This window comes from Phocoena sinus, chromosome 14 (genome assembly GCF_008692025.1).
Source record: "Phocoena sinus isolate mPhoSin1 chromosome 14, mPhoSin1.pri, whole genome shotgun sequence".
Lineage (NCBI taxonomy): Eukaryota > Metazoa > Chordata > Mammalia > Artiodactyla > Phocoenidae > Phocoena > Phocoena sinus.
Window position 1 is genome coordinate 55,353,855 of NC_045776.1, and position 25,139 is coordinate 55,378,993.

General features: G+C 41.8%; 1 protein-coding gene across 3 annotated transcripts in view; it reads right to left on the reverse strand.

Annotated features, from left to right (window-relative positions):
- The window catches only part of DLGAP1 (DLG associated protein 1), a 325,501-nt gene extending 309,097 nt beyond the window's left edge, over positions 1-16,404 (reverse strand). For 2 of the 3 annotated variants that reach the window (XM_032602889.1, XM_032602890.1), the window contains exon 1: positions 15,448-16,404. In XM_032602889.1, the coding sequence (XP_032458780.1) occupies positions 15,448-16,404 (957 nt within the window). Of the gene's footprint in view, positions 1-10,231; positions 10,345-15,447 lie in introns of those variants that run through there. The other variant, XM_032602891.1, reaches the window with a different exon arrangement.
- Positions 16,405-25,139: the final 8,735 nt, after the last annotated feature.

Here is a 25,139-nt window from a genome sequence, read left to right on the forward strand (position 1 = left end):
GTGTACGGAGACTATTTGATTTGAAGGAACCCCGGGGGCCACCTGCCCTCATTTCCCCAAATAGGGAAATTTCCTTCGCTCTGTCCCTGACATGTTCAGCCAGCCTCTCGTTACATATTTTTAATAACGAGAAGGTCTTCACCTTGCTTGGGATCCGATGGCTTTGTTAGGAAATATCTTCCTACCTAACAGTTGCCCCCTCAGGGGTATGAGCCGGGGATACAGTTGGGTTTTGGTGTGATAAACCCATCTGTTATTCCCTGGGGTTCTCTCCCGATTTGCTGTCCCTCTGCTCTTCTCGTGCCTGTGAACTATTGGTGCCCCAGCGGCATCTCAGTTCTCTGGGGGCGCAGTGTGGCGCTGTCCCCCACAGAATCCAGGCGGTCCCATCCTACCGGCCTGCTGCTGGACGAGCACACGATGCTACGTGAACGCTAGGATGGTTTCCCCACAGCCGGTTTGCTGTCTCTGCAGATTTCTTCTCAGGGCCTGGGCAGCCCCACTGCCTCCGGGGCCGGAAGCCTGGTTGCCTTTCCCCACCCTGGTCTTTCCCTTTCCCACGTTTATGTAGTCACCTCTCCCAGAGTTCAGTGTGGGTCAAACAGGCGCTAAATAAATCTTGGTTGAATGAAAGATGTTGAGAAGGCTGTCCTCGTAAATGATTTAACAGAATTTTTCATTATACACTCACGATGTAGATAACGCGAAGAGACTACATATTATGACAGTTGGGTGACATCATGGCTGGTTGACTCTAAGAAGGACAGTGTTCAAAAACATCAATGAGATGAAATTGGCATTGTTTAATTTTAGTGAGTTCTTTCATTTCTTAGTTACTTGCCTGTCCCTGTGAAGTGAATAATTAACATTTCCTTCTTATGCATGGGGATATTTTATAAAATATTGACAAGAGAAAGTGGAGGCTGTGGAAACATTAAGACTGTAACCATTACTTTAAACGAACTTCATCTGGGCTTAAGCAAACGGAGAGGGCATTAAATAAGGGCTTGCTAGATAGAACACTGAATTCTCTGTGATGAGAGACATGTACATGAGGAAAAGTCCAACATGAGCTGAAAAGTAGAATATTAAGGACTCCACGACTTCCAGATTCATAACTGAGTATGGCACCTTTTATCCTGATGGATTTCAAAAGCCTGAGTGTTCTGTGTTATCTATTATAGAAATTTAGTTTAAACTCTGCTAACATTCCCTAACAGCACTGTTTATTGGATATCTGTAGCCCCCGGCCAACTTCAACTGAGACACATGAGTCCTCTGCACTGGGTATTAATTACATGGCTTACTTGATTCAGTTATATAAGTAATTAAGAAGCATTCTAAAGGTCGACCTTTAGGGAAACATATCTTTTCCTTTGGACCTCTGATAATTTTAACGAATAGTAAGGTTTGTGAACTTCCCAAATATTTAGTTAACAATTTGGGATGTGTGGAGCTCACGCACCCAGCAGAATTCTGGCTCAAAACATGCCTTGGAGATAACTATCTGGTATCCCCATAGGACAAAAGTATGAAGTCACACTGTTATAGAGAAACTGGGTTTGGGGATTCCTTGTTTCCTTCCTCACCGTTTCAGCGAAGTTAATTCTTGTAGAAGAAAACATCCCCAAATTAATACAAGCAAAGGATATTAAATGGGCAGACAGTTCTAATTGGGACATAACCTTATGGTGTTTTAATAATGTTATAACTACAATCAGGTTGGCAGTCTCAAGGGATAAACTGTATTGTTTCTCATTGAAAAAAGAATAAGCACAACAGCTTTGAGTGACGGTTCTTTCATAGGCTGAGATGTAATTTTCCAGTTATATGGAATGATATTGTTCTACTCCAATTTACATTATACATCTGACTTTGCAAATGAATCTCATATGTTACTTTCTAACATGGCCACTTTCCAAACTACACCTAATCATAGAGGTAGAATCTGTTTTTTAATTATAGTTAAGCATTTAAAAAATTGTCATTAAAATAAATTCTCATTGAGAAACAATTCGTCAGGAAAAGATCAGAGGGAATATTTACCAAGCAGAGGCAGCCTCGTACGATGGGAAGTGAACAGGTTGTGGAATCAGACGGATCAAGGTTTAAATCTCCATTCTGTCACTTACCAGCAATATAATCTTGGGCAAATTAATTACCTCCATTTTGTAAAAAATGAGGGTATGAACCGCTACCCTAGTAACTTTCAGAAATACGGACAATATATGTTAAGCATAGGCCTATTGAAATTTCTCAGTAAATTATAGTCCTTCTTTTTCTCCCTTTTTTCTCCTTCTTCTCCTTCATCATTGACTTATTATCATTGCCATCGTTCATTAGCCCATGTAAGTACATCAAGCGTGTGATGAAGATGGGGAAGTGTTCAGTATGGTGTACGGGCTGAGCACCGGCCTGGGGCTGAAAGGCCTGCCTGTTCATAGAAAAGCCAGTCCCTCTCTCTGGGTCACAGCTGAGGAAAAGGAATGAAGGTGACATAAGAACTTGTCTGTTGGAGTCAACAAGTGCTTTCATACTGTGAGCCAGTCAGGAACTCTTGGCACCCATGATCAGTTGTCGTTTTCAGGAAAGACAGGGCAGCTGGACTGCAGCCTGGGAGAGCTGCCGATTAAATTTACCAAGCTTGGGACAGTTAACTGACACCTTTTGGACTTCATCAGGGTTTTCTGATTTTTCTGACTTGTCAAGAGTTGGTTTATCAACAGTGGATACAGACTCCCCTCCTCTGCCCCATCCTGGTCCCTCCCATCCCTGTGTCTCCTCCCCCACCACCACCCACCAATCATTAAACTCTTCCTTAGCTAAGATCCGCTTAAGGAATGGGCAACAAATTTCAAACTGTGCTTTGGAAGCCCCCGCCCCCCCTTCAGGGAAACTTGGATGCAGGGCAGTGGATGGGAGGGAAGGGGATTTGGATTTGAATTCTAGTCTTGCTTCAGTGTGAGTACTGCAGTCATCTCTTGGTATCCAGGGATGCTCAAGTCCCTTCTTTGAAATGGTGCAGTATTTGCATATAACCTATGCACATCTTCGTGTACTTTAAATCATCTCTAGATTACTTATAATACCTAATACAGTGTAAATGCTCTGAAAATAGTTGTAAATGCAATGGAAATGCTACGGAAATAGTTGCTGGCGCAAGGCAAATTCAAGCTTCCGTTTTGGAGCTTTCTGAAATTTATTTATTTTTCTAATATTTTCCATCTGCGGAACCCATGAATACAGAGTGGGGACTGCTTTATGTTTAATGTATTCTGCTTTATATGAACAAGGAATCCCATGGTTAAAAATGTCAAAAGCACTGAGCTAACTGTCCTTTGAAGTTCTTTCCCATACTTGTGTTGACTGTGCGTGTTCAGTTCACAAAGAGGAAAGCCTTAACGAGATGTACTTTCTAGAAACCTTAGCAACAGGCTAAACCAAAACCACATTAGACCCAGTGCCTAGAGTGGAAAAAGCAGGGAGCAGGGCTGGTGGCAGAACTTCTTGAGTAGACAGAACACCAAGATCAATGACGATCTCATGCTCCATGATAGAGGACTGCTAACAGGTGGGGTGAGAGGACTGAGGAAGACACCCACCCCCCTCTCTACAACCGAAGAGCCAAGGGAATGCTGGTTAATCTCTCCAGGCCTCAGTTTCCTCAGCTGTAAACATGGTTTTGGGAGAGTTTCCAAATTATATAATATGATTATATAATTCCAAATTATATAATAAAATAGCTAAGCCCAATTCTCCTTTGCTCAGTAAGGTGTGGAGGAAGGGAACGAGTTTATCAATGTCATGTGTCTGATTTCTAAGGGTCATTTCAGTGAGGTCAGTGAAGGCTGGTATTATGGCCTTGCCTAGCTGAGTGCAGGCTTCCAGGGAGTTCCATGACACCACCCTGGGAGATTTGGGGGTGCTGATGATGGGTGACATAGGAGACAGAGCAAAGACAGAGCAGACAGTGAAACTCTCTATAAGCAAGGCCGGTTTGGAGGAGGAACGTGGAAGTAGTTTCACATTTCCTATCACAGAATAGCCATAGGAATTGGTCACCTAGATTTACCAATAGAATCTAAGAAACAGCTGTTGGCTTTGGGATTTTTTTTTTTTTTTAAAGCAGCGTGAAAGTCAAAATAAACGTTTTTAAAGAAGCAGGAAAGCTCATCTGAGACATTTTTGATTGATTGTTCAGTTCATGAGATCAGCTGGCGTGAAATAAAATGTTTCTTTTTCTGGGCAGTGATTGCCTAAGTCAAATATGGCAAAGGGACCCACACGGTAATTGTTGGCCTGTAGATCGGATTTTTCATAAGCGTCACCGCACAGCCCTCACAGAGAGTTCTTGTTTCTAGTGGATTTGTTCACCTCCTTTGTGAAAGCCTTAGAGAGAAGGCAGCAAGCAGGAAAATCAGCTATTTATAGGTGTTTTTGACTAAAAGTGTCTGCTCAGCGTGCCATGAAATACTTCCAAGAGGTGGGAGAACAGGAAACAATGTCAAATCCACGAGAAGCCTGGAGGAGTGTGACGGGGGGAAGATTTTACAGGGGAATCATTTTCAGAAAGCTCAGGTTCATTTGCAAACAAATGACAGTTACTTGCACTGACACCCCCTGAGTTACCGAAAAGCCAGCTGAACTTCTACTAGTTAGGAGAGAAGAAGAAGAAGAAGAAAAAAAAAAGATGAATTATCCAAGGATTACAAGTAGTCGGGATCCTTTAAGGGACTTAAAAGGGGTGTCCCTTTGTATGTATTTACTGCTGGGGGCCGCCAGTCAGACTGATGTCTGTAGTACACCCGGGGCCAGCAGGTGGCCTGTGGTGGAGCTGGCGTCTGAGAATGAACAGGAGTGATCAGGGACTTTAGACAGGAGCAAAAAAGAGTGATGGACAAGGACCTATTGTCATCCGCCAGCAACGGTGGAAGAACTCCCACGCATTGAAGCTGCCTTGGTAGAAACACTCAACAGAGACCCAAGAAAGGAGGTGAGTGGATAGCCCCATAGCTGTTGCTCTTAATTAGACTTGCCCTGTGGACTTACCAGAGCTGCCTGGAATAAGGCAGCAGGTCTTGACAGACTTAGGATCTGAAAACAAAAGCAGGTTTTGTCTAAACACACACGAAAGCTTGAGGAGGCCAGAAAAATTGTGTTCCATTAGCAAATATCGAGCCGTGGGGGAAACCTGACCCACAGAAGCTGAGCTATCAAAAGATTGACCCTTTGTGATCTTTTCACCCGCAGACAAAAGCTTTATGTGTTTAGTTGGCACATGGGGTGAGGAAGCCTTAAATCTACATTGTGATGAAGACTTGTCATCCGACATTGGGAGACTGCTTTCCTTTCCCAGAATCGGATATGTTCAGGCTAACCTTGGTGTAACGGAAGTTCGATCAAGCAAAATGTAACAGAAAAAGTGGTATATGAAACACGTGAAGAAGCAGTGAAGCATGCTAACATCTGAGGGTTTGTAAACTCAAAACATTTCACATTATAGTTTTTACTTCTTTCCCGAATTTGAAATGAAATATTTTTCTGAGGCCTTAACAAACACAAGAGTCATATCATTATGCCCATTTTGCAGATATAGAAATGGAAGTACTAAGTAGAGGGAGCCCAAACTCATGTGGGAGGTCAGTCGTGATAGTAAAGCCAATGTTTTCATCTGTTAGACTCTACTGCCCCCTTCAGTAAATACAATTATGAATCTAGTCTGACAGTTCCCTAGCATCAGGTTCAAGTGTGGTCCTTAGATTGATCTCTGTACTGGACTCATACCAGAGCTACAGAATCAGAATCTCTTGGATCGATGCCACAAATCCTTATTTTACAGACACCCTCAAGGTGGTTCTTGCACACACAAAGTTAAGGAACTATTGCCCTAAATATTCAATGATAGAGCTAGTGGCCACACACATATATGGCTACACGTGCAGACAAATGTATCATTGTGCTCAATTTTTACCCTCATGGATGCCACTATATACCGTTTCGTACAGCATTTTCAACTTTAGAGCTAGATCTTCTATTTTCTCGCTTTTGAATTTCAAAAGCAATGACCAAGAGATCAACCTGTAGCCCTTGATGTCTCCTATGCATTATTTGTTTCGCATTTTCTAGACTTACCCTGATTTAATATATTTGTTCCCGTTATCCCAATATAGCATGTCCTATGTGTCACATATTACACACACACACACACACACACACACACACACACACACACACACATACATTGCTTTGAAAAATGCGGTTACAGCTATGTTAATAATTTTTATCCTAGGAAAGTGAGGTGAGAGGTGAGAGGAGCTGGCTGCCAAGATAGTGGAAGATGCCAGAAAGAAGCATGTCATCCTCACAATCCAGTCCCAGGGCTCTGAGTGTAATGACTAGAGATCACACACCCGAACTTGGAGCAATTTTGCTCACTTTGTCCTCCGTCGGTACAGGGTTTCCTTGTAATAAAACCACTGGGATGCAGGAGGGAGCGACAGGGATAACAGGAGAAACATACCCATTTCTTTTACTTAGAATTTAAAAATCATACCCTGCCATTTGTAACCCCAGAATTACGAACTTCAGGTAATTATTTAGTTAACAACTGTCTTCATCTCTTGTGAACCTTTTAAGCCAAAACCATGCTTCAAATCTCATTTTCAGATCAGTTCTTTGCCTCCTGGTACCTTGACCCCACTGCCTTAAATGGATGGAGTAAGAAAGGATGAGTTCGTCTTTGAAAAGAGCCTTAAAAGTTTTCATAGATGTGAGAGACATAGTGGGAAAAAGAACAGGGCTGTAGCTGGGCAGTTAGTGTGCTGGTCTCAGCCTGCTAGTAATGAGATGACTCATCTTTGTCAGTCAAGGTACTTCCTTAGGGTTTATTTTTCCCACTTTTAGAGAGAGTAGGTTGGACTAAATAATCTGAAACAGTTGTTCTGTAAGGGGATTATTAGGTGAGAAATAGGTAGGTGGAACGATGCTACGCCCACCTTCCAGGGAAGAGTTTGTGAATGAGAAGGTATAGTGGATGGCCTTGCAATGAGGAGGTTCAGGAACGCTGAAACCATCATTTTTCTGAAAAACAGAAAATAAAGCCTGCCTGCTTCTTTAACTACACACCTTAAAGTCTGAGAGACTTGGAGAGTAAAATCAGCGAGGAGTTTGACAATCCTGCAAGTATATAATTAACAGTGGTTAAAAAAAATGAGAGGAACAGAAGTCATTTCCTTTCATTGTTGTCGGATGTCTCTTTGTATGAAAGGGATTGATCCTTACACTAAGGAAGCAGGAACCCCCCTAGCTGGTTCATACTAGTGGTCTGAGATTTAAAATAATCGCTTTAAAAGCAAGGCAAGCTGTTTCCTTAGCAGGATCTATGAAAAGTCTGTTTCCCCACTTTATAGTCATTCTTCTTTCGTGGACTTTGTGAAATGGTACGTTTGAAATAGATCTTACGTCATGAATCAGATATCAAAGAAAGCATAAGTATAAATGCATATTTTAGAAGTATGGGTACAGGAATGCCTGTGCAGATGTAACGTGTATATGTGGACCTGGACACATGCGTACAACATACAGTAACTCTAGACTCCACGTAACTCTGCTTCCTAGACAGCTCTGTGACAGCACAAGCCTGAATTTTGTAGGAAGTTTCCAAATTCTGGGAGAACAAGGAGTAGAAGCTCCAACTGATAGAGAAGAGTGGCAATGTACATGAAAGAAAAGGTATACTTACCTAGAAAGCCCATTTTGTGAGTGTAATTAGAAGTCTATTTTAGAAATGGAAACAAGGCAGGGAATATTGCTAACCTTTAACAGATGGAAAAAAGCAATTTTTTTCCACAAGATAATCGTTTATATTCTTAAACTTAAAAGATCAGAGAGCCAGAAGAGGTCATTCCTTGGTCATATGAGTGTTCCCCAAGAAATAAAAGTGTTAAACAATATAAGTAAGAAATTGGTCACGGCAAATGAAGGAATGAGCTGGTGGGCATCTCCTTACACTCTATTCCCTCCTTTACCTTTGCTAATTGTTTAACAGTAATTAGCTCTTTATCTTTACCTTTTAATTACAAACAGGATTGGGCTGAAGGAGAATAAATCATTCACTGAAAAAAAATTAAAGCCCCCCCCCCCCCGTTACCGTGGTTTCTGTCCAAGAATTTATTAAAACACTTAAATATGCATTTACAAAACTTGAGTAAAACGATTTTTCCCTGTGTCCTAATGTGTTCCAAATGGCAGCTAGGGACACAGCCTGCTGGTTGGGGATGAGGCGAGATGGTTTTTAGAAGCAGATAAGTGAACCGCTGTTGTGAAGTCCCAAATGCATGTTATTTTTATCCAACAGGAAAACGTACGGATTCAAAGTTTCAAATGAGTAACATAAATCATAGTAAGGTCTTATAACTCCTTATGGATTTCAGTAATAGTAACCTGATTTGACCTGAAAAGGCCAGGTTTCTTTTTCTCTACCAAGCTATCCTGGCAAATGACAGAAAAAAATCTGGCTGTTAGAGGTACTACAGTTTGAACCATATGAAGTTTCTGATTTCAGCTGTTTGGAACAATAAAGATGGAATTTTTCCATGATTCAACTCACCAATGAGCACAGTAATCCACCAAGAGAGGTTGTTGCTTTTGAATTTAAAACTAAAATGGTAAAAAACCTAGTCTAACCACCGAGTCAAAGCCAGCTGGCCATACTGCATATATATTTTAAGTGACCCCCCTATAAAACCGTAAGCAAAAAACCAATGTGTTCTACCATTCACAGATCACATCTGTGTTAGGTCATGTAAAGGCATGATCTCAAATGGACCAGAGATTATGGATGAATGCTTCTTTACTGAATGGTAAATATTTACCCTGGGCTCTTGTATTTAATTTTCAACCAAGCAAACTGTCCTCTAAGGAGAATGGAGAAAGAGGAGATAGAGTCCACTGGCTACTAAGCGATCCAAAGCTGGTTTTTCTTTTTTACTCTGTGCTAAGCAATGCTATACCTTCCATGAGTTGATTGGACTCTGTGGGGTCTGAAAGTCTGTGCCATGAAACCTTTGATTGTGGCTAACCAAGCACTTTTGGTATAGCCGAAAACGTCTTTAGCATAATGAAACTGCAGACCAAGAATAATAAAGTTTAACAACTTTCAGGAAGGATTTTTGATCTTTCTTTTACTACCACTGACTCTTTCTGGACCCCTACTTTCTCAGAATATTTTGCCAGTTGTCTCCCCTGCCCAATACTGGGATCTGAGTAACAGAGAGAATTATAGAGAATCAGAGAGAGAATTACCAGAATCACTGACTCTACATTCAAAGTAGGATCAGGCAGAAGTAACCTCATTTTTCTGTCAAGAAAGAGGGACATCTCTACTAAGATATCAGGGAAAAAATAGGGAGAAGATTGTACAAGCCAAATAGGAAATATATTCAAGAATCTTGACACTTTTTGCTGGATTATTAAGGCAATTTAAATTGAAAATAAAGAAAATCGTCAATGTGGTTAACTTTTTTTTTTATAAAAGGCAGCAAGGAAACATCACAGTAACCAAAGTCACTAGCAGAACTGCTCAGCACTGTCACACATTTCACATAAAGTAGTTTTTTTAAAACTAACATCATTTAAATTGTTCTAAAATAAGAGGAAGGAAAACCTCAGCTGGGGAAAGAAAACCCCACTGGGCAAAGGCTGACATAATTTTGAACAAAATTTTGAAAAATAGTTGTACCTGCATTGAAAAAATAACTCTGGGTTCATGCTTGTTATGAATGATTCTTCAGTGATCTTTTGTGGAGTCTTATTTAACCAACAGGGAAAAAAAAGCCACAAGAAAATCCACAGAAACGCAAACCATCCAGAAATTTTACTTTTGCAAAGGAACAGTAAGCATTCAGGATTCTTGTCATGGAAAACAACGGATCACATTTCAACCATTAAGACACACAATGTCCTCTCATGGCATCTAGCACCTTAGATCCTTTGTCAATTAAAGATTCTATGCAGCCTCTTGCAGACACAGATGTGTAGGTATCTGATGTCTCTACCTGTTTTCTTACCATCTGTACACACATCAGATTTTAGCCCTTTCAGTTATGCTAGCCATTATTTAGAGAAAAAATAAAATAACAAAAACTCTCCCCCCCCCAAAAAAAACCCCTCCCACCTAAACAAACAACACACTATCACCAAATACAAAGTAATAAAAGAGTTGTACTCAAACCTGGTCAGTCCTTCCATTTCTTGAAACTTGCACACAAACTGAGGAAACCCACTCAGCCTTAAAAAGGTCGATCATTTTGCTCTCCTAAAATTGCATCTCTGAGGGTGCTTGCTTTCTTGTCCGTCTTGTGCGCGCGCTCTCTCTCTCCCTCTCTCTCCCTCTCTCTCTGTGTCTCTCTCTCTCTCTACTTTTACCGAAGAGCTTTGTTTCCTTTTTCTTGTGTCTGCTGCTGGATGAATGCAAAATACATGGAGTTGAAGGGATTTTTTTTTTTTTAAGGCTAACAGTTGGAAATCTAAAATCTTGCTCTTCTGAATATCTTATTATACCAGTCACTCAACACTCACTTTACATAAAGAGGCATATACAGAACCAAGAATCCTGCTTTCTTAAAGCGAAAACAAATCAACAACCAAAACTCCCTTTACTCCTTTGACCCCCTTCCTATTTTATTTACTTAACGATGAGCACTTACCCTGAGATGTGCCATAAATGCTCTATTCCAAATATACAAAAGCCAACCACATCTCAACTGAGAATTAAACAGTTTTAATGTCTTCAAATCCATGTCTCTGCTGCAAATCCTGATACAGAAAGTCACTGGCAGCCGTACAGTAGTTCTAAACAGCAGACATCTGATTCTTGACATTTAAAAATAACAATATTGGAAAAAAAAAAAAAGGGAGTCTTTTTAAAATTAACTACAAACAGCTTGTGAGGAAGCACATCTCACCAATTGACTGTATTAACTGGAACTTGCAATGATTTCAAGCTACAGTATTTTATTTTTAAATCAATGTCAGACGGAGACCCAATACCTACAGACCTCTCATGTTCTGTATAATCGTGTCAATGGCCTAAGTTAAATGATTTCTAAGTGATAATTCTACAAAGAGCAGATCAGAACTTTTTAGTATTTAGAATTCCAGTATTGGTGAATATTAACCTATACTCAGTCAAATTAAACTAGGGACATTCCAGCCATTCCATTGCTCATCTGAGATGGGTCACATTTCATGGACATGCATTCTTAACTGTGTGCACCCAGAGGAGGTCAAATGAATGCATACATTTGCTACAGAATAAAACAACTATTAAAACGAAAAAAATGCATTTATTTCTATTTCTGAAGCACATTATAGACTCAGACCCACAGTCAAGTTTTAGCTCTCCCAGTGACTATCCATGAGTTCTTGGACAAATGATTTCAGCTTTTGTGCCTCAGTTTTGTCATCCATAAAATTGGAGTAAATAGTAATACTAATTTTACAAAGGTGTTTTGGGTACTAAATGAGCTGTTGTATGACTTCTGGAACATAATAGGTATATAGTATATGTCGCTTCCTCCCTCTGTTTTATATTTGGAAGGGGTAGGGATCAGGTGTAAATGGAGAAATCCAGGCTTTGAAGGCAGACAAATCAGGTTTGACTCTCTGTGTTGCCATGTACTAGCTGTGTATCCTTGGGCAAGTGACTTAATCTAATTTACTAAATCTCAGTTTCTTCAACTATAAAATACCTCATAGAGTTTCAGAGAGCAAATTAGATAACACTGGAAAAGCATCTACTTTAAACATGTATTAAATGGTAGCTCCAGGCTTTACAACTCTTGAAAATGGCTCTAATTAGTGCTCTGCATATGTAACTTAGGAGTCTGAAGATATGGACTGAGATCCCAGGCCTTCTTGACCAAGTGCCTTACTTTATAGTAGAAGAAGGAGACCTGGAGAGCTGAAATGATGGTTCTAAGCCCTATCATTAGTGAGTGATCACCAACTAGTTAGCGGCAAATAGGAACTAAAACATAGACCCTCTTATTTAAAGTTCAATGCTTTGTCCACTAAACTTTGTGACATTGAAATCAAACACATTTGTACATCCAGTTTCAATATTAGTTGATAATTAAAGCAATACAACTGGAAAAAAAAAAAAAGAACCTATTTGTTCCCAAATTTGCTTCTAAGAATGAGCTTATAAATGAAATTATTCTATAGGAGCTGACAGGGACTGGCTAAACCTATCTTCCTAAGGGGAGCTTCTGCAGGACATAGATTCTCCCTTCCCTATAAAGCAAGAAGAGAGCTGGAAGGACGTCCAGTTCTTAGGAGTTTCCCATCTCCTTTCTCCCCTTGTGAATGTCCAGCTTCTTCCTCCCTTTCTTTATATGAGCTCTTCATCTCAGCGCACTGGTTGGGAAGCACACACCGCTCTACATTTAGTTTATTTATTAAACATACTATGTCCCCACTTTGAAATACAGGATTTTTTTTTCAGTTTGAAAGTGTTGCACAGAATAGGAGCTCAATAAATGTCAATATTTGCTAAAGAAGACATGACTTGGAGCTCAGTTTATATTTCAAGTGTTGAACTAGCGTGTCTTAGAGTTAATTATTGCTCAATGAAGAACAGAAAATATTACAATTTTTTCAGTCTTTCAGTAACTCCAGAATTAAAGACAAAGGTGCTTCTGGTATCAAGTCAGATTAGCTATTACTCTCGGGAGGAAGGGAAGGAAATGGGATTGAGGAGGGTACCTGTGTGATCCATTGTAATTAATGTTTTATTTCTCTAGCTGGGTGATGTATAAATGGGTATTTATTTTTTTCTTGATATCTTTCTGTAAGCCTCAAATATTTCATTAAAAACAACTAGCTTAAGTGGGAAGCAGCCTCATAGTACAGGGAGATCAGCTCGGTGCTTTGTGACCACCTAGAGGGGTGGGACAGGGAGGGTGGAGGGAGACGCAAGAGGGAGGGGATATGGGGATATATGTATACGTATAGCTGATTCACTTTGTTATACAGCAGAAACTAACACACCATTGTAAAGCAATTATACTCCAATAAAGATGTTAAAAAAAAAAAAAACTAGCGTAAAAGAAGGCAAACAATTTGAAAATAGAATTTCCAAATCTTTATGATGAGATCCAATAATGCTACTATACTAAATCCCATACTTAAATCTTCAAGCTTTCATTCTTATTTTACTGAAGAACTTGAATAATAATATGTTTTCTTTAAAGATTTGTTTTCCTCCTTGCTCACCGTTTCATGTCCTTGATTCCGGAGTTGTGCTGGGGTGTTTTGGAAAGAGCTATTTTGCATCAGATAGATCTAAGTCTAAAACTCAGTTCTACAACTTACTGGCCACATAACATTACGTCACTTGATATTTCTAAGCCTCGGTTTCCTCTCTTGCAAAAACTGAGAGTTATTATCTGTAGCTCTCAGGACTATTATGAGGATTAAATGAAATAACAAATGTGAAAATGTTCGCTGCAGTATCTGGTACATAGTAGATTTTCAGTTAATATCATTTTCCTTCTTCCTTTCCTTATCCTTCCACTTTTCACCACTACTTGAGCTTTTAACTTCAAAAAGTTTATAAAAAGGAAAGGAAAATGAGCTTAAGGTAGGAAGCAGGCAATTATGCTAGTATCATGAAAGCATTTTGTTACTAACAAAGGCTGGTCCTAGATCCAGGTACAGTATCCTCTTAAATTAGATATTTCTTATCCAATCTCATCACTACTTACTAAAGTTCAAGTTTTTTTTTAGAAAATTGAATTTGTTTTGTTTTTGCCACGAGTCACAAAACCTTCATAGACAAAAATGTATCCTAGGTTTTCTATCTCATTACACATCCTTTCTTCAAGACAGATATTTTATCAAAATACTTTATTCTCAATAGTGGATGAGATTTATGTGCTTAAAGAATTGCTAAAGCTTTCAGTTGTAACCCTTGTAATGGTCTTTTCTATAAGTTAAGAGACTTGGGTTCTGGTCCTACCTCTGCCACATACTAACAGTATGACCCACTAGGCCTTTGCCTTTCTTTGAGTCTAGTTTTTTACATGCTAAATGAATGAAGAGGTTGGATTAGATGATCCCTTTAGCTCTAAAATTCTGTTAGTGGTTCTTGATGACTTAATTAACACACGTAACAAGCTTACAGTAAATTAAACAATGCCACCTTCAGTAGGAAATACTGTGTTGTTTGTGAAAACTATCCACACAATAGTGGCCTCTTCTGAACTCTGGGAATGGGCTCTGGCACTGTCCTTGTCCAGTGACTGCCATTGACTGTCCAGCGACTGGAATATTTTCAGGGCTTGGTGGAGGCATTCCCAAGGGAGTCAGCTTTGTCAGAAGAAATCCAAAGAGAGCAACAAGATGAATGTCTTGGTGGAAGACTTTTTTCCTTGCATTTATTCTTAAGGGTGGGAAATGATTATGTCATGATTTTATAGTTCAGTAAAACCTTTTCTAAGAAGATGAGGATAGCAAGGGAGGGCCGAGAAAGACACTTTGAAAAGGAAAAACATGAGGATCCCTCTTATGGAAGGTTGTGTCTTGGGAAAAATGACAATACTAGAAGGAGGAGGTAGGGAAGAAAAAGACTCTTCCCCTGATATTATTATCCGGGTGAAATCTGTTTTAAGTGGATTGGAGGACAGTAGGGAAAATAGGAGACCGTGGAAGGGGAGGAGCGCCCTTGGGTCTGTATGTGTGTGGGATTTACGTTCTGACACTAATTGTATTTTACTGTACAGATGCTTCCCCTTCTTTTCCTCCTCTTCTCTGTTGTCCTGGGTCTCTGGAGCTGTGCCTGTCAGGTCCCCAGACTGTCTCCAACTCCACCTCCTCAGGGCGTAGGGCATCACCCCAACTCCCTGTGCTCTGGGGGGTGGGAACTTGGGTAGGAGTGTGATTAGTGTTGGTGGTGGTATGAAAATTGCAATGGTGAAGAGGTAGATTAATTTTTCCAAACTAATAGCTTCAGACAGAATTTAAAATAATAATAATAATTTTAAAAAACCGAATAGATCTAATTAAACTCTTTCCAGAATTCCAAAGATCATTGTTGACTTTTGTAAAAAGGTGGATTTATTTTAAAATTCTGTGTAAACTCCCCTTTTCTCTCCTCCCTATCCCACGATCCTTCAGACAAAAGAGGAACACAAAACATTAATAACTTCTTGCCTTTAGGTAGGCGTGCTTTTCAAAGCACTTTTATATCTAGTATCTCAAGATAACTGGATGAGGTTGCTAGCAGGCTTGTTTCCTGACAGGAGCCCTCCGCCCCAGAAATGCTAAGTAATTCGCTCAGGCTCATATAGGCAATTCATAGTAGAGCCAAGACTAGGACCCAGGAGGAAATACCACACAATCAGCAGGTACAACATCTAAGCATCCATCCCTCCACATAAATGGTACCTGAAGGTACTGGCAGGAACGTTCCTGTTGACACGACTCTGACTTCACCATGGCCTGGTCCATGTTAACCGAGGCTTTCTGGTAAACCTCTCGGGCTCGACTCACGGTCAGTGTGGAGGACCAGGCGCTCTTCTTCAGCAGCGGCGCGTCTAGGGTGACGGGCAGGTTGGCACAGGTGGTGCACTTGACATCGTTGTTACTCCGGGAGGCCTTCACAGCCTGCTCGCTGATGGTGTTGTAGGCCTCCATGAAGTACTGGGAGGCCGAGCGGTCGGGGCACCTGCCCATGGTCATCACGCCCGAGGGGGCGTGGTAGATGCACATGTCGCCGTCGAGGTTGTCTTCGGAGCTCCACCAGCCCGGGGAAGCGTTGTTGCGGGGCTTGGGCTCGGGGCGGCGCTCCCTGCTCTTGCTGCGCTTGCCGTACCTCACGGTCTGCGTCTCCTCGGGGCTGGCCTTGCCCCCGTTGACACTGCCCTTGGACGGCCCCTCCAGGGAGTGCGATTTGGTGAAGAGTTTCTGGACCGAGTGGACCAGGTGGCGGATGCGGCCGGGGCTGTCGCTGCGGTGCTCCACGGCCGTGCGCTTGTACTGCAATGTGTGGTAGCCATCCCTGTTGAGAGGCAGCTGCCTCTCAAACTGGTCCAGGAGGTTGGCGGGGATGCGGTTGGCCTTGGTGGCCAGGGTGCGAGGCACCAGGGCGCACTCGTCCTTCAGCTCCTGCTGCGAGGTGTAGTGCCGGCGCGGGAAGGTGCTGCTGGCCAGCGGGTCGCTGAAGGGGCCCACGCACTCGGCCTGGAAGGAGGTACGCTGAGTGTAGTAGGGGTGGTCGGCCGGGTGGTGCTCCACCGGGCTCAGCAGGTATGGCTTGCGGTCTGCGTGGTGCGACAGCGAGTCACAGGCCGAATCGCAGGTGACTCCGTGGTGATGGCTGCGGCTGCCCGATAACCCTTTCATCGCTGATGGGGCGCAACCACGGGGGTCATGGACACCCGGTGGTTAGGTTCCAGACCCGTCTCCCGCAAGGACCTGGGGGAATGGAGGAGAGGGGGACAATGGTTAACGCTTCACTTGGTCAATAGATATTGCTCTCTTTCCACGTGTGTCTGCTACTGAGTTGGTTTTCTGGCAGAACTCATGACTCTCCCTAAAAGCAGCTTTAACGCATTGTTGGAAAAGCCCTGTTACCTCTGTAGGCCGGGAAAGCCCATGCCAGTCCTATAGGAGAGACAGTAGGGGTGAAAGCTAGTAAACCCGGAAAAGAACGTATAAAAATGCTGAACTATTTTTAAGTGACTCGGGAGAAAAACTGCCCCTCCCTCCAGGATTCCAATAACTGTATCTTTCCCCTGCTGCTCTCCTTTTATTCTTAACTGTATGTTAATCGTCAAGCTAGCAGACCGGAAGGGCTCCCTTAAACTGCGAGGCTTTTGCTGATCCGCCCCCTGCAGAGAGAATTAGTTCCCCTCTGTGCTCGCAGGGCATCTACTGCACGCTCTCCAGCTCCTCTGGAATGCTTTGTCTCATGCTTTCCCTGCTAGCTCAAGCTCCCTGAGGCTAGCTTACCTCTTAGCCACCATTACGTCCTTTACATCTCCCTACCTTGTACCAGGTGGGCCACATAGACACACAGTAAGCACCCCATAAATGTGAGTGAAAAACATAAATAAAAGAGGATACTGGCACCTTATAACTTTAGGATATATCTCTGTATCTTCTGTCACATACTTTCCCATTAGAATTCCGTGGTAACAATTACAGCAAACAATCCCACCGTGGTAATTAGAGTTGGAAAAACTAATGGCGTGGCAAATAAATCAGAGCTGTAGAGAAAATCTGCCCGTGTATTTCTGTCATCAGAGAATTAAGAGCTTCCTGTCAACCAACTGAGAGCTGATGAAGAACAAATAAGCTTGAATTGGCTAATTTGAATAACAGGGCATCTCCTTTTGCTGGTTTAAAAGTTTCTGGTAAATATTTACAAGTGATGGCAAGATGGCCAAAGGAAAGGCTCTTGAAATGTTCCTGAGGACATGAAGGGCCTGAACCTAAGGGTCATGTCTGCCTGGGAGAGAAGGGCGCCCTACAGATCCACCGGTGGGAAATCAGGTCATTCCAAGCCTTCCCCGCGCTTTAGTGCCCAGGCTGCTGTTCTACTGGGCAGAGTACTTTCTTTGGACTCTAACAGAGAGAGTTCTTCAGTAGTTGAATGCAATTCTCCTGACAGCCAGATTTTTTTTTTTTTTTTTTTTAAACTTCCCACAATACAAAAATTGTCATATGGAGAGTTGTCCGGAAAAGCCAATGTGACTTTCCAAAAATATCACAAACGTCATCTCAGATATTCAGATGGGGAGAGATAATTGGTTTAATTAAAAAAACAGAATGAAATACCCACATATGGCCTAATGAAGAAAAACACAGAGTTTTGTGGGGTCAGGACTCGTCTGTTCCATGGGACATACTGTGTGTGGGAGCTCCTGACGAAAATCTCTAAGCATGTTTTATGAAGCTCCTTTTCTCCTCCTCGTCTCTCAGTTTCTGGATTAATTGCTCGGGCAAACTGATGGGAGGTTTTAATCATTGGAATCTTTTGAACTCGGTTCGTCTACTAAATCAGGAGCTTCTTGAGGGTAGAGACTATGTTTTACGCATCCAGTGGCCAGCAAAGTGCTTGGCTGATGGTGGGAACTCAGTAAAGCATTTAGTCAGTGAATTAATGCATCAATGCAAAATTTCCCAGGGTGGTCCATCCTGTGGTTCAAGTCACATCTGCTGAGTGAGAACAGGACTGTGTGACAAGGGAAGGGCCAAGGAAGGAAGGAAGGGACCATCTCTCAGGCATTTTAGGGACCAGTGGTTTTCAAGGTGAGGCAGGAGGCATACAGGTGAATGTGCCTTTTGCTACCCATTAGCCTCCCACTTCTGCCTCTCCACGACCCACCAATGAATATCTCACCTCTCAAAGTTCTCCCTGCCTTGGAGTTAAAATCTGGGAGTTTGCCTGGCCTGCTGACTACAGGATGTCTAGACTGAGGACAAACTGTTTGAAGGAGAGAAAGAAAATGACACCTGAAGAGACAAAAAGGAAAAGCAGGACTCATGACACCTGTGGTTCAGGAAGAACCTGTAAATCAAAACTTGCCCACTGAGGACACTAATATAAAGGAAATTTTAGCATAAAATACCTTGGGACCACTTTGTATGAAGTTACGATACCAAGAGTAGGCTGTGGCAAAGAGGGATCCAGAAAGATTAAATACATGTTTTCAGCAAAACTGTGGCACAAACTAATTTAGGTGGAAAAATCCATTGCATGAGAAAGTTTCTCTGGATAAAACAGGTCCCATTGAAGACATTTTTGCCTTTTAAATATAGACTTAAAAATAAAAGACAAAAATAGCAAACCAGTTGGATTATGGTCACATACTAAGTTTTATGATTACATGTATCTCAGTATATAAAATAATATGAAATAATGCTTCAACCTTTCCTTCTGAAGCATCTAGGTCTTGGGTGGATTTTTTTTGCTAAGTGTGGAGCTGGCAAGAGCTGAAAACATGAATTATACATATTTACTCCAAAATGTTTAAGATTATTTGAGATCATGTATTCAATATTTATGTAATTATCTTTAATCTGTGAATGGCATTTCATGTAAGATGATGTTGCCTGAGGACACGCAGAGCAAACAAAGAGGGTTTTTAAGGCCATTAATGATAAATTTGTTAAATGATGTAACTGATGATCATTTTTGCAAGTTAAACATGCACGGTGTGATTTTTACTGCAGTTTAAGTGGGCTATTTTCAGCCTAGCGGCAAGCACTTATATTTTCATAGAGAGTAATAAATTGCATCAAGAATAAGTAAGTTAACTTTGGTCCTTCTTTACGCAATATTTTTAAAAGGATATTGAAATCTTGATCTTTTTCTCTGTGATATAGGCAAATAAGGTCATGAAAAAAATGGCAATAAATAATCATAAACATTTCTAAATGCTCCATCTAACTTTCTGGCTAAGGCCAGATAAATGACTTAATACCCTGGCCCTTTCTAGGGAAAATCTTACGTCTCTTCTACTCTCTCGTCTTTGAAAAAGGAAAATAGATTAATTTGTGATTATAAATTAAAGCAACACATTCAGTGACTTCCTGGTGGGGGGGGGCAGATGATCTAAAACCCTTAATGACTAAATAATAGCTGTGGCACCTACCATCGACGTCCTGCTCTTCCACCTTTCATTCTTCTTTTTTCTTAAATTGGGGTATGGTTGCTTTACAATGTTGTGTTAGTTTCTGCCATACAACGAAGTGAATCAGCTATATGTATACATATATCCCCCGTTTTTTGGATTTCCTTCCCGTTTAGGTCACCACAGAGCATTAAGCAAAGTTCCCTGTGCTGTACAGAAGGTTCTCATTAGTTATCTATTTTATACATAGTAGTGTGTATATGTCAATCCGAATCTCCCAATTCATCCCACCCCCCTTTCCCCCCTTGGTGTCCATATGTTTATTTCCCTCATTCTTTATTTTCTTCTTTTGTTACTCATGAACTCCCCTCCCAGCCTACTTCTTTCTGTCACTTCCTTTTTTCCCTCTCCTAATTCACGTTCGTAAGTGGCAAACCGTGGACATCACTTGCTGCAGCCTATGGTGTGACTAACACCATCCCGGGAAGAATTAACTGAACGTCCCCCCCTTGCAAGGCTCAGCGTTTGCTGCTGCAGACAACCAAATGCAACCAGCAAATCCCTAATGGCCAAAGGGCTTATGATGTGCTCAGAGAGATGTGACCTAGACGTGAAGAAAGATAAAGAACAATTCTTGTTACCTTCCACATTCTTGGAAAATGAAGCTGCTAGCTCCGGAAGAAGGTTTTAAGTGGCCGTAAAAGATTTCTGAAAATAGAAAGCGAAATTTTCTTTTGTACCTTCCTCTCTGAGCCAGGGTGGGAAGTGTGAGTCAACATGCCTTCGTAAGGGTTTCTATGACGACGGTGATCATCTCTCATTTTTTCTTGTTCACTATGACTTCAAAATTATGTTTTGTTATCCTCCTAAGTTCGATTTTACCATCAGATGACATGTCCTGATTGTTGGCTTGGAAAATATGTTGGCTATATTGGCTACTGTGAGATGAGCTCTGAGTGTGAGATGTACCGCTTTTTACAGAGCTCTCACACCTGCAGCAGAAGCACTGCTGTCCAGATGATGACTAAAGCGAGAACAATCCAGCAAGAACCGTAAAGGAAATTCTCAAGGCAGGTAATTTATTAGCACCAAGGAGAAAGCGAACAAACCACATATTAGAAGATGCTGACAAGATGGAAAACAGTCTTGCCAAGCTGGCAAGTTCTTATCTTGACGTCTGTGCATGTCTTTATTTAGAGCTGCTGGGCTTCATTTTTCTTTACATGCAGAGAGAGGACCCACCCGAAGGGTGTCCACTCTCTCCCTCAATCGGGAATGACAGCTGAACAACCACAACTTGCTTTAGAAAGGACAATGTGGGGGACCCTGCCCAGGAGAGCAGGAAGCACTGCGTTCTGGTTTAGGGAGGTACCAGGAAGAAGAAATCTCCGTGAATGTCTTCAGGGTCAGGTCACTTTTTTGCCTCCCCCCATTTACCTGTGAGCTGCCCGTGCCGGGTTGCGACATTCAACTGCAGAGAAAGAAAGGATTCTCTTAATGAAGAGTATAAAGCAGTCCCAGACTAATGGCTCATTTCCTAGTCTCCCTAGATGTGCACAGGTGACTAAGTCTGGCTAATGGAGTATAATTGAGAATGGCAGGTGCAATTTCTGGAAAATGACTCTAAAGGGAAGGGCATACCTTCTTTACGCCTTCCCTGGCTGGAATTCAGACTTGAGAGCTTGGGGAGCAGTGATCTTGGACCATGAGGTGGAAGTTACAGTCTGAGGATGGTAGCAGCACAAGATAAAGGACCCGGCATTCTTGTTTATGGGGGAGGGAATGGACCTTTATCTTTGTCTACACCGCTGTGATTTGTTTTCTGACCCTTGCATTTGAACCAAGTCCTAAGTGAGATGGGTAGTCAGGGCTGAATCCTGGAGAGATTTGCCAGCTATGCTATAACACACAGGACTTGACTTTGCTGGTGGTGGTCACATCCGTGAGACCAATTTAAACCAGGCAGCGACGCAGCCACGCTTATACTAGAGATTTCCCTGGCTGTACTTAGAGGATAGGTTTAGGGGTGGGAACAAGCAAGAAGATCTAAAGGAAGCAATTACTTCTTGCTTGGGCAGTTCATGAGAGAAGACTAAAAGGGAGTTAGCAGTAACCCCCGAAAGGGTGAGAATGTCCTGGCCGATGCGGGCAGTGTCTCCCACTTCAGACCTTCTGCCCACATGTGTTCCCACTACAGACTAAACAGGGCACTTTTTCCAGGCAGAACAAAATTCTATGCAACATGGATGCAGATTTTTTATTCGTAATTTTTTCCTCTACTACTAATAAACCCCCATTCTATGGAGACTGAGAATAAAGAATGATATGAATGTTTAACAGGTGCATGATTTTCAATAATTTTTTTTTTTAAATAAGGGAATGGTTCTCATTAATATACTACAAACAAATGAAGTCATGCCATTTTAGGGTAAACAGAAACATACGCGAGTTAACTTTGCCCAAAGGCCCACTTCGGGGATATTTTCTCACTTTCTGAATTGGTAGCTGCAGGAGATAACTGAATGCCATTTTCTCTCACTTTTTCAGGCTTCCCCACTCAACGATTTTCATGTACTACGTATCAGTACTTAAAATTGTACAAATACCATTAGAGCGCCTTTGAATAAGCACAGGCTGAAACACACCAGTTCTATTGCTCAAAGCACAAGGCCAAGCCGTTTTATAAACGCAGAACGTATTCTGGCTTTTCATGAACATTAACTGCTATCCGAATCATCTGTAGGTCGATTTTGTTTGTGAATACCTCCTTCAGTCAGTCTGCTGCTACAAATAAATGCCTTTGGAACATTTCCCTTTCAAAAGATACGGTGTTATACAAAAAACAAAACAAATGGAACAAGATCCCGGGCCTCCTCCAATTTGGTCACATTGGTATAGCACAATTGCCATCGCCTCTGTCTTCATACAAAGCTTTCAAAAGCGGTTTCATTATGGTTTTTGAGAATAAAAAGGTGAAGAGTAGTGTTCCTTGAGAAATGGTTAGAAAGTCGTCATTGATATCGGTCTATACTTACTGCTGGTTGGGTAAAAGAACACAGGGCTTAGGAGAGGATTTTTACGCGGAGGTAACTGAAGCAGTACATTATAAAACTTCCTAACATTATTTTGCATTGACACAGGTGGGAAGGTAGCTGTCCTGACTCTATGTGACTTTGGAGATGTGCTCCCCATGGGATTACCCTCATTTGGATCATTCTAGAAGAGGGTGTGATTATCTCAGCTAAGTCTGCAGATGGATTCCCCTGGGAGTCGCTAAGAGAATTTGGTCACCTTGACCAGCCATGGCCATCAGCTCTTTAGGAGGCACTGTGGGCAGGGGGACACCCTAACCTTATGGGGATAAAACAGATAATCTGCAGAATTTTCACAGAAAAGAGCACAAACCATGAGTGTCTACTCCAAAAAAAAAAAAAAAAAGGCCGAGGAAAACATGCAATCCATTGACTAATCTAGGAGAAACAGGAATGATGATAGAATTAAACTGTCTAATGGGCTATAAAGACAACCATGATAGAAAACATAATGACTGATACAACATGAGGCAACTTGAAAAGAAGCAGTGGAAATAGCCTCTGATGAAAACGGAGTTATTTTTGTCTACATCTCTTGTCACTAGCTGAATAGTCCCGTGAACATGTTCTGGCACATTCTAGACAACTTGCTTCACAGCCCGACTCCCTATCTATCTATCTGTCTGTCTATTTTTTACCTGAATCAAAAGTTTCCTTTCATAAATTCCTTTCTTTTAAATGCTGTTGCTTTGCTTGCCAAGTTTGCTGTACAAATCTACTTTACCAAGTGCTAAGGCCCAGAAAGTACCTATAGTGGCCCCCTTTTGCGGTAGCCGTTCAGCTGACACCTGTTTTGGGGAATTTTTTCCCCTGAGCTCATCCTGGCCAGGAATGTTGATGCAATCACCATGTCCTCTGAGCTGACCGAACTGGGTTTGCAGACCCCAGCTCAGGGGCATCCATGTGGAGGCTTAGCTGAATCAGTCAGATGCTGGCTCCTGGAAATTTAAATGACAATGTTCCTGGAGTCACTGAACCCTGGTGAGCTTATCCGCAAGGTCAAGTACAGGAAGGGTCAATGTCGGCACCACCGGAAGCCAGAGCCATGTGCTATTATCGGAGTGTGGGGCAGCAGAAACAAGGGTCCCGCAGAGGGAGCATGTGAGAAGAGAGAGGAGCAAACATACAGGGAGAAACAGATCCAGACTCCACGTAGCCCTGGGAAAGAAACAGAGAGGCTGCCTATCAACTTCCTAGGCCTGGCCAGGCCCAGCTCCCTGGCCACAGTGGCTTGAGACCCTGTACTGTCTGTTGCGGAACCACGGGAGGCCCACTAAAGCTTACTCATCCGAGTAAAGTTTACCCTTCTGCCCAGCTGGGCAGCTGCAAGCGTATTAGAACCACCACCTAGGAGAAAAGGGAACCCTCCTGCACTGTTGGTGGGAACATAAACTGCTACAGTCACTATGGAGAACAGTATGGAGGTTCCTCAAGAAACTGAAAATAGAACTACCATACGACCCAGCAATCCCACTCCTGGGCGTATATCCAGACAAAACTATAATTCAGAAAGATACATGCACCCCTGTGTTCACAGCAGCACTATTCACAATAGTAAGACATAGAAACAACCTCAATGTCCATTGACAGAGGCATGGATAAAGAAGATGTGGCACACGTACACAGTGGAATACCTCTCAGCCATAAAAAGGAGTGAAATAATGCCATTGGTAGCAACATGGATGGACCTAGAGATTATCATACTAAGTGAAGTAAGTCAGAAAGCGAAAGCCAAATATCATATGATATCTCTTATATGTGGAATCTAAAATATGGCACAAATGAACCTATCTGTGAAACAGAAACGGAATCATGGACATAGAGAACAGACTGGAGGTTGCCAAGGGGGAGGGGGTTGGGGGAGGGATGGAATGGGAGGTTGGGGTTAGCAGATGTAAGCTTTTATATATAGGATGGATGAACAACAAGGTCCTACTGTAGAGCACAGAGAACTCTATTCAACACCCTGTGACAAACCATAATGGAAAAGCATATGAAAAAGAATGTATATATACGTATAATTGAATCACTTTGAGATACAGCAGAAACTAACACAACATTGTAAATCAACTATACTTCAAAAAAAAATAAACCAATAAAGCCTCCTCTTAAATGTTCCCTGTGCCAAAGGACACATGGAAATGAGTGGCCTTAACTAATTTATGGTCTAGTTGAGAAAATAAGCCACATGAATATAAAATAATCAAGAATAGTAGAAATTGGAATCTAATCAAGCTCTAGATTGTGTGGTCTGTGTTGTATATGTAATGCATCAGGTAAAAAGCTTTTGAAAAAAAAACAAGTCTAGAAGGTGCCAAAGTTAAGGGATGCAAAGACATCTCAGTTTGGGAGGTTTGGAGGGTCCAGAGCAGCACAGTCTTCAAAACTGAGGCTCTTAGGATGATGT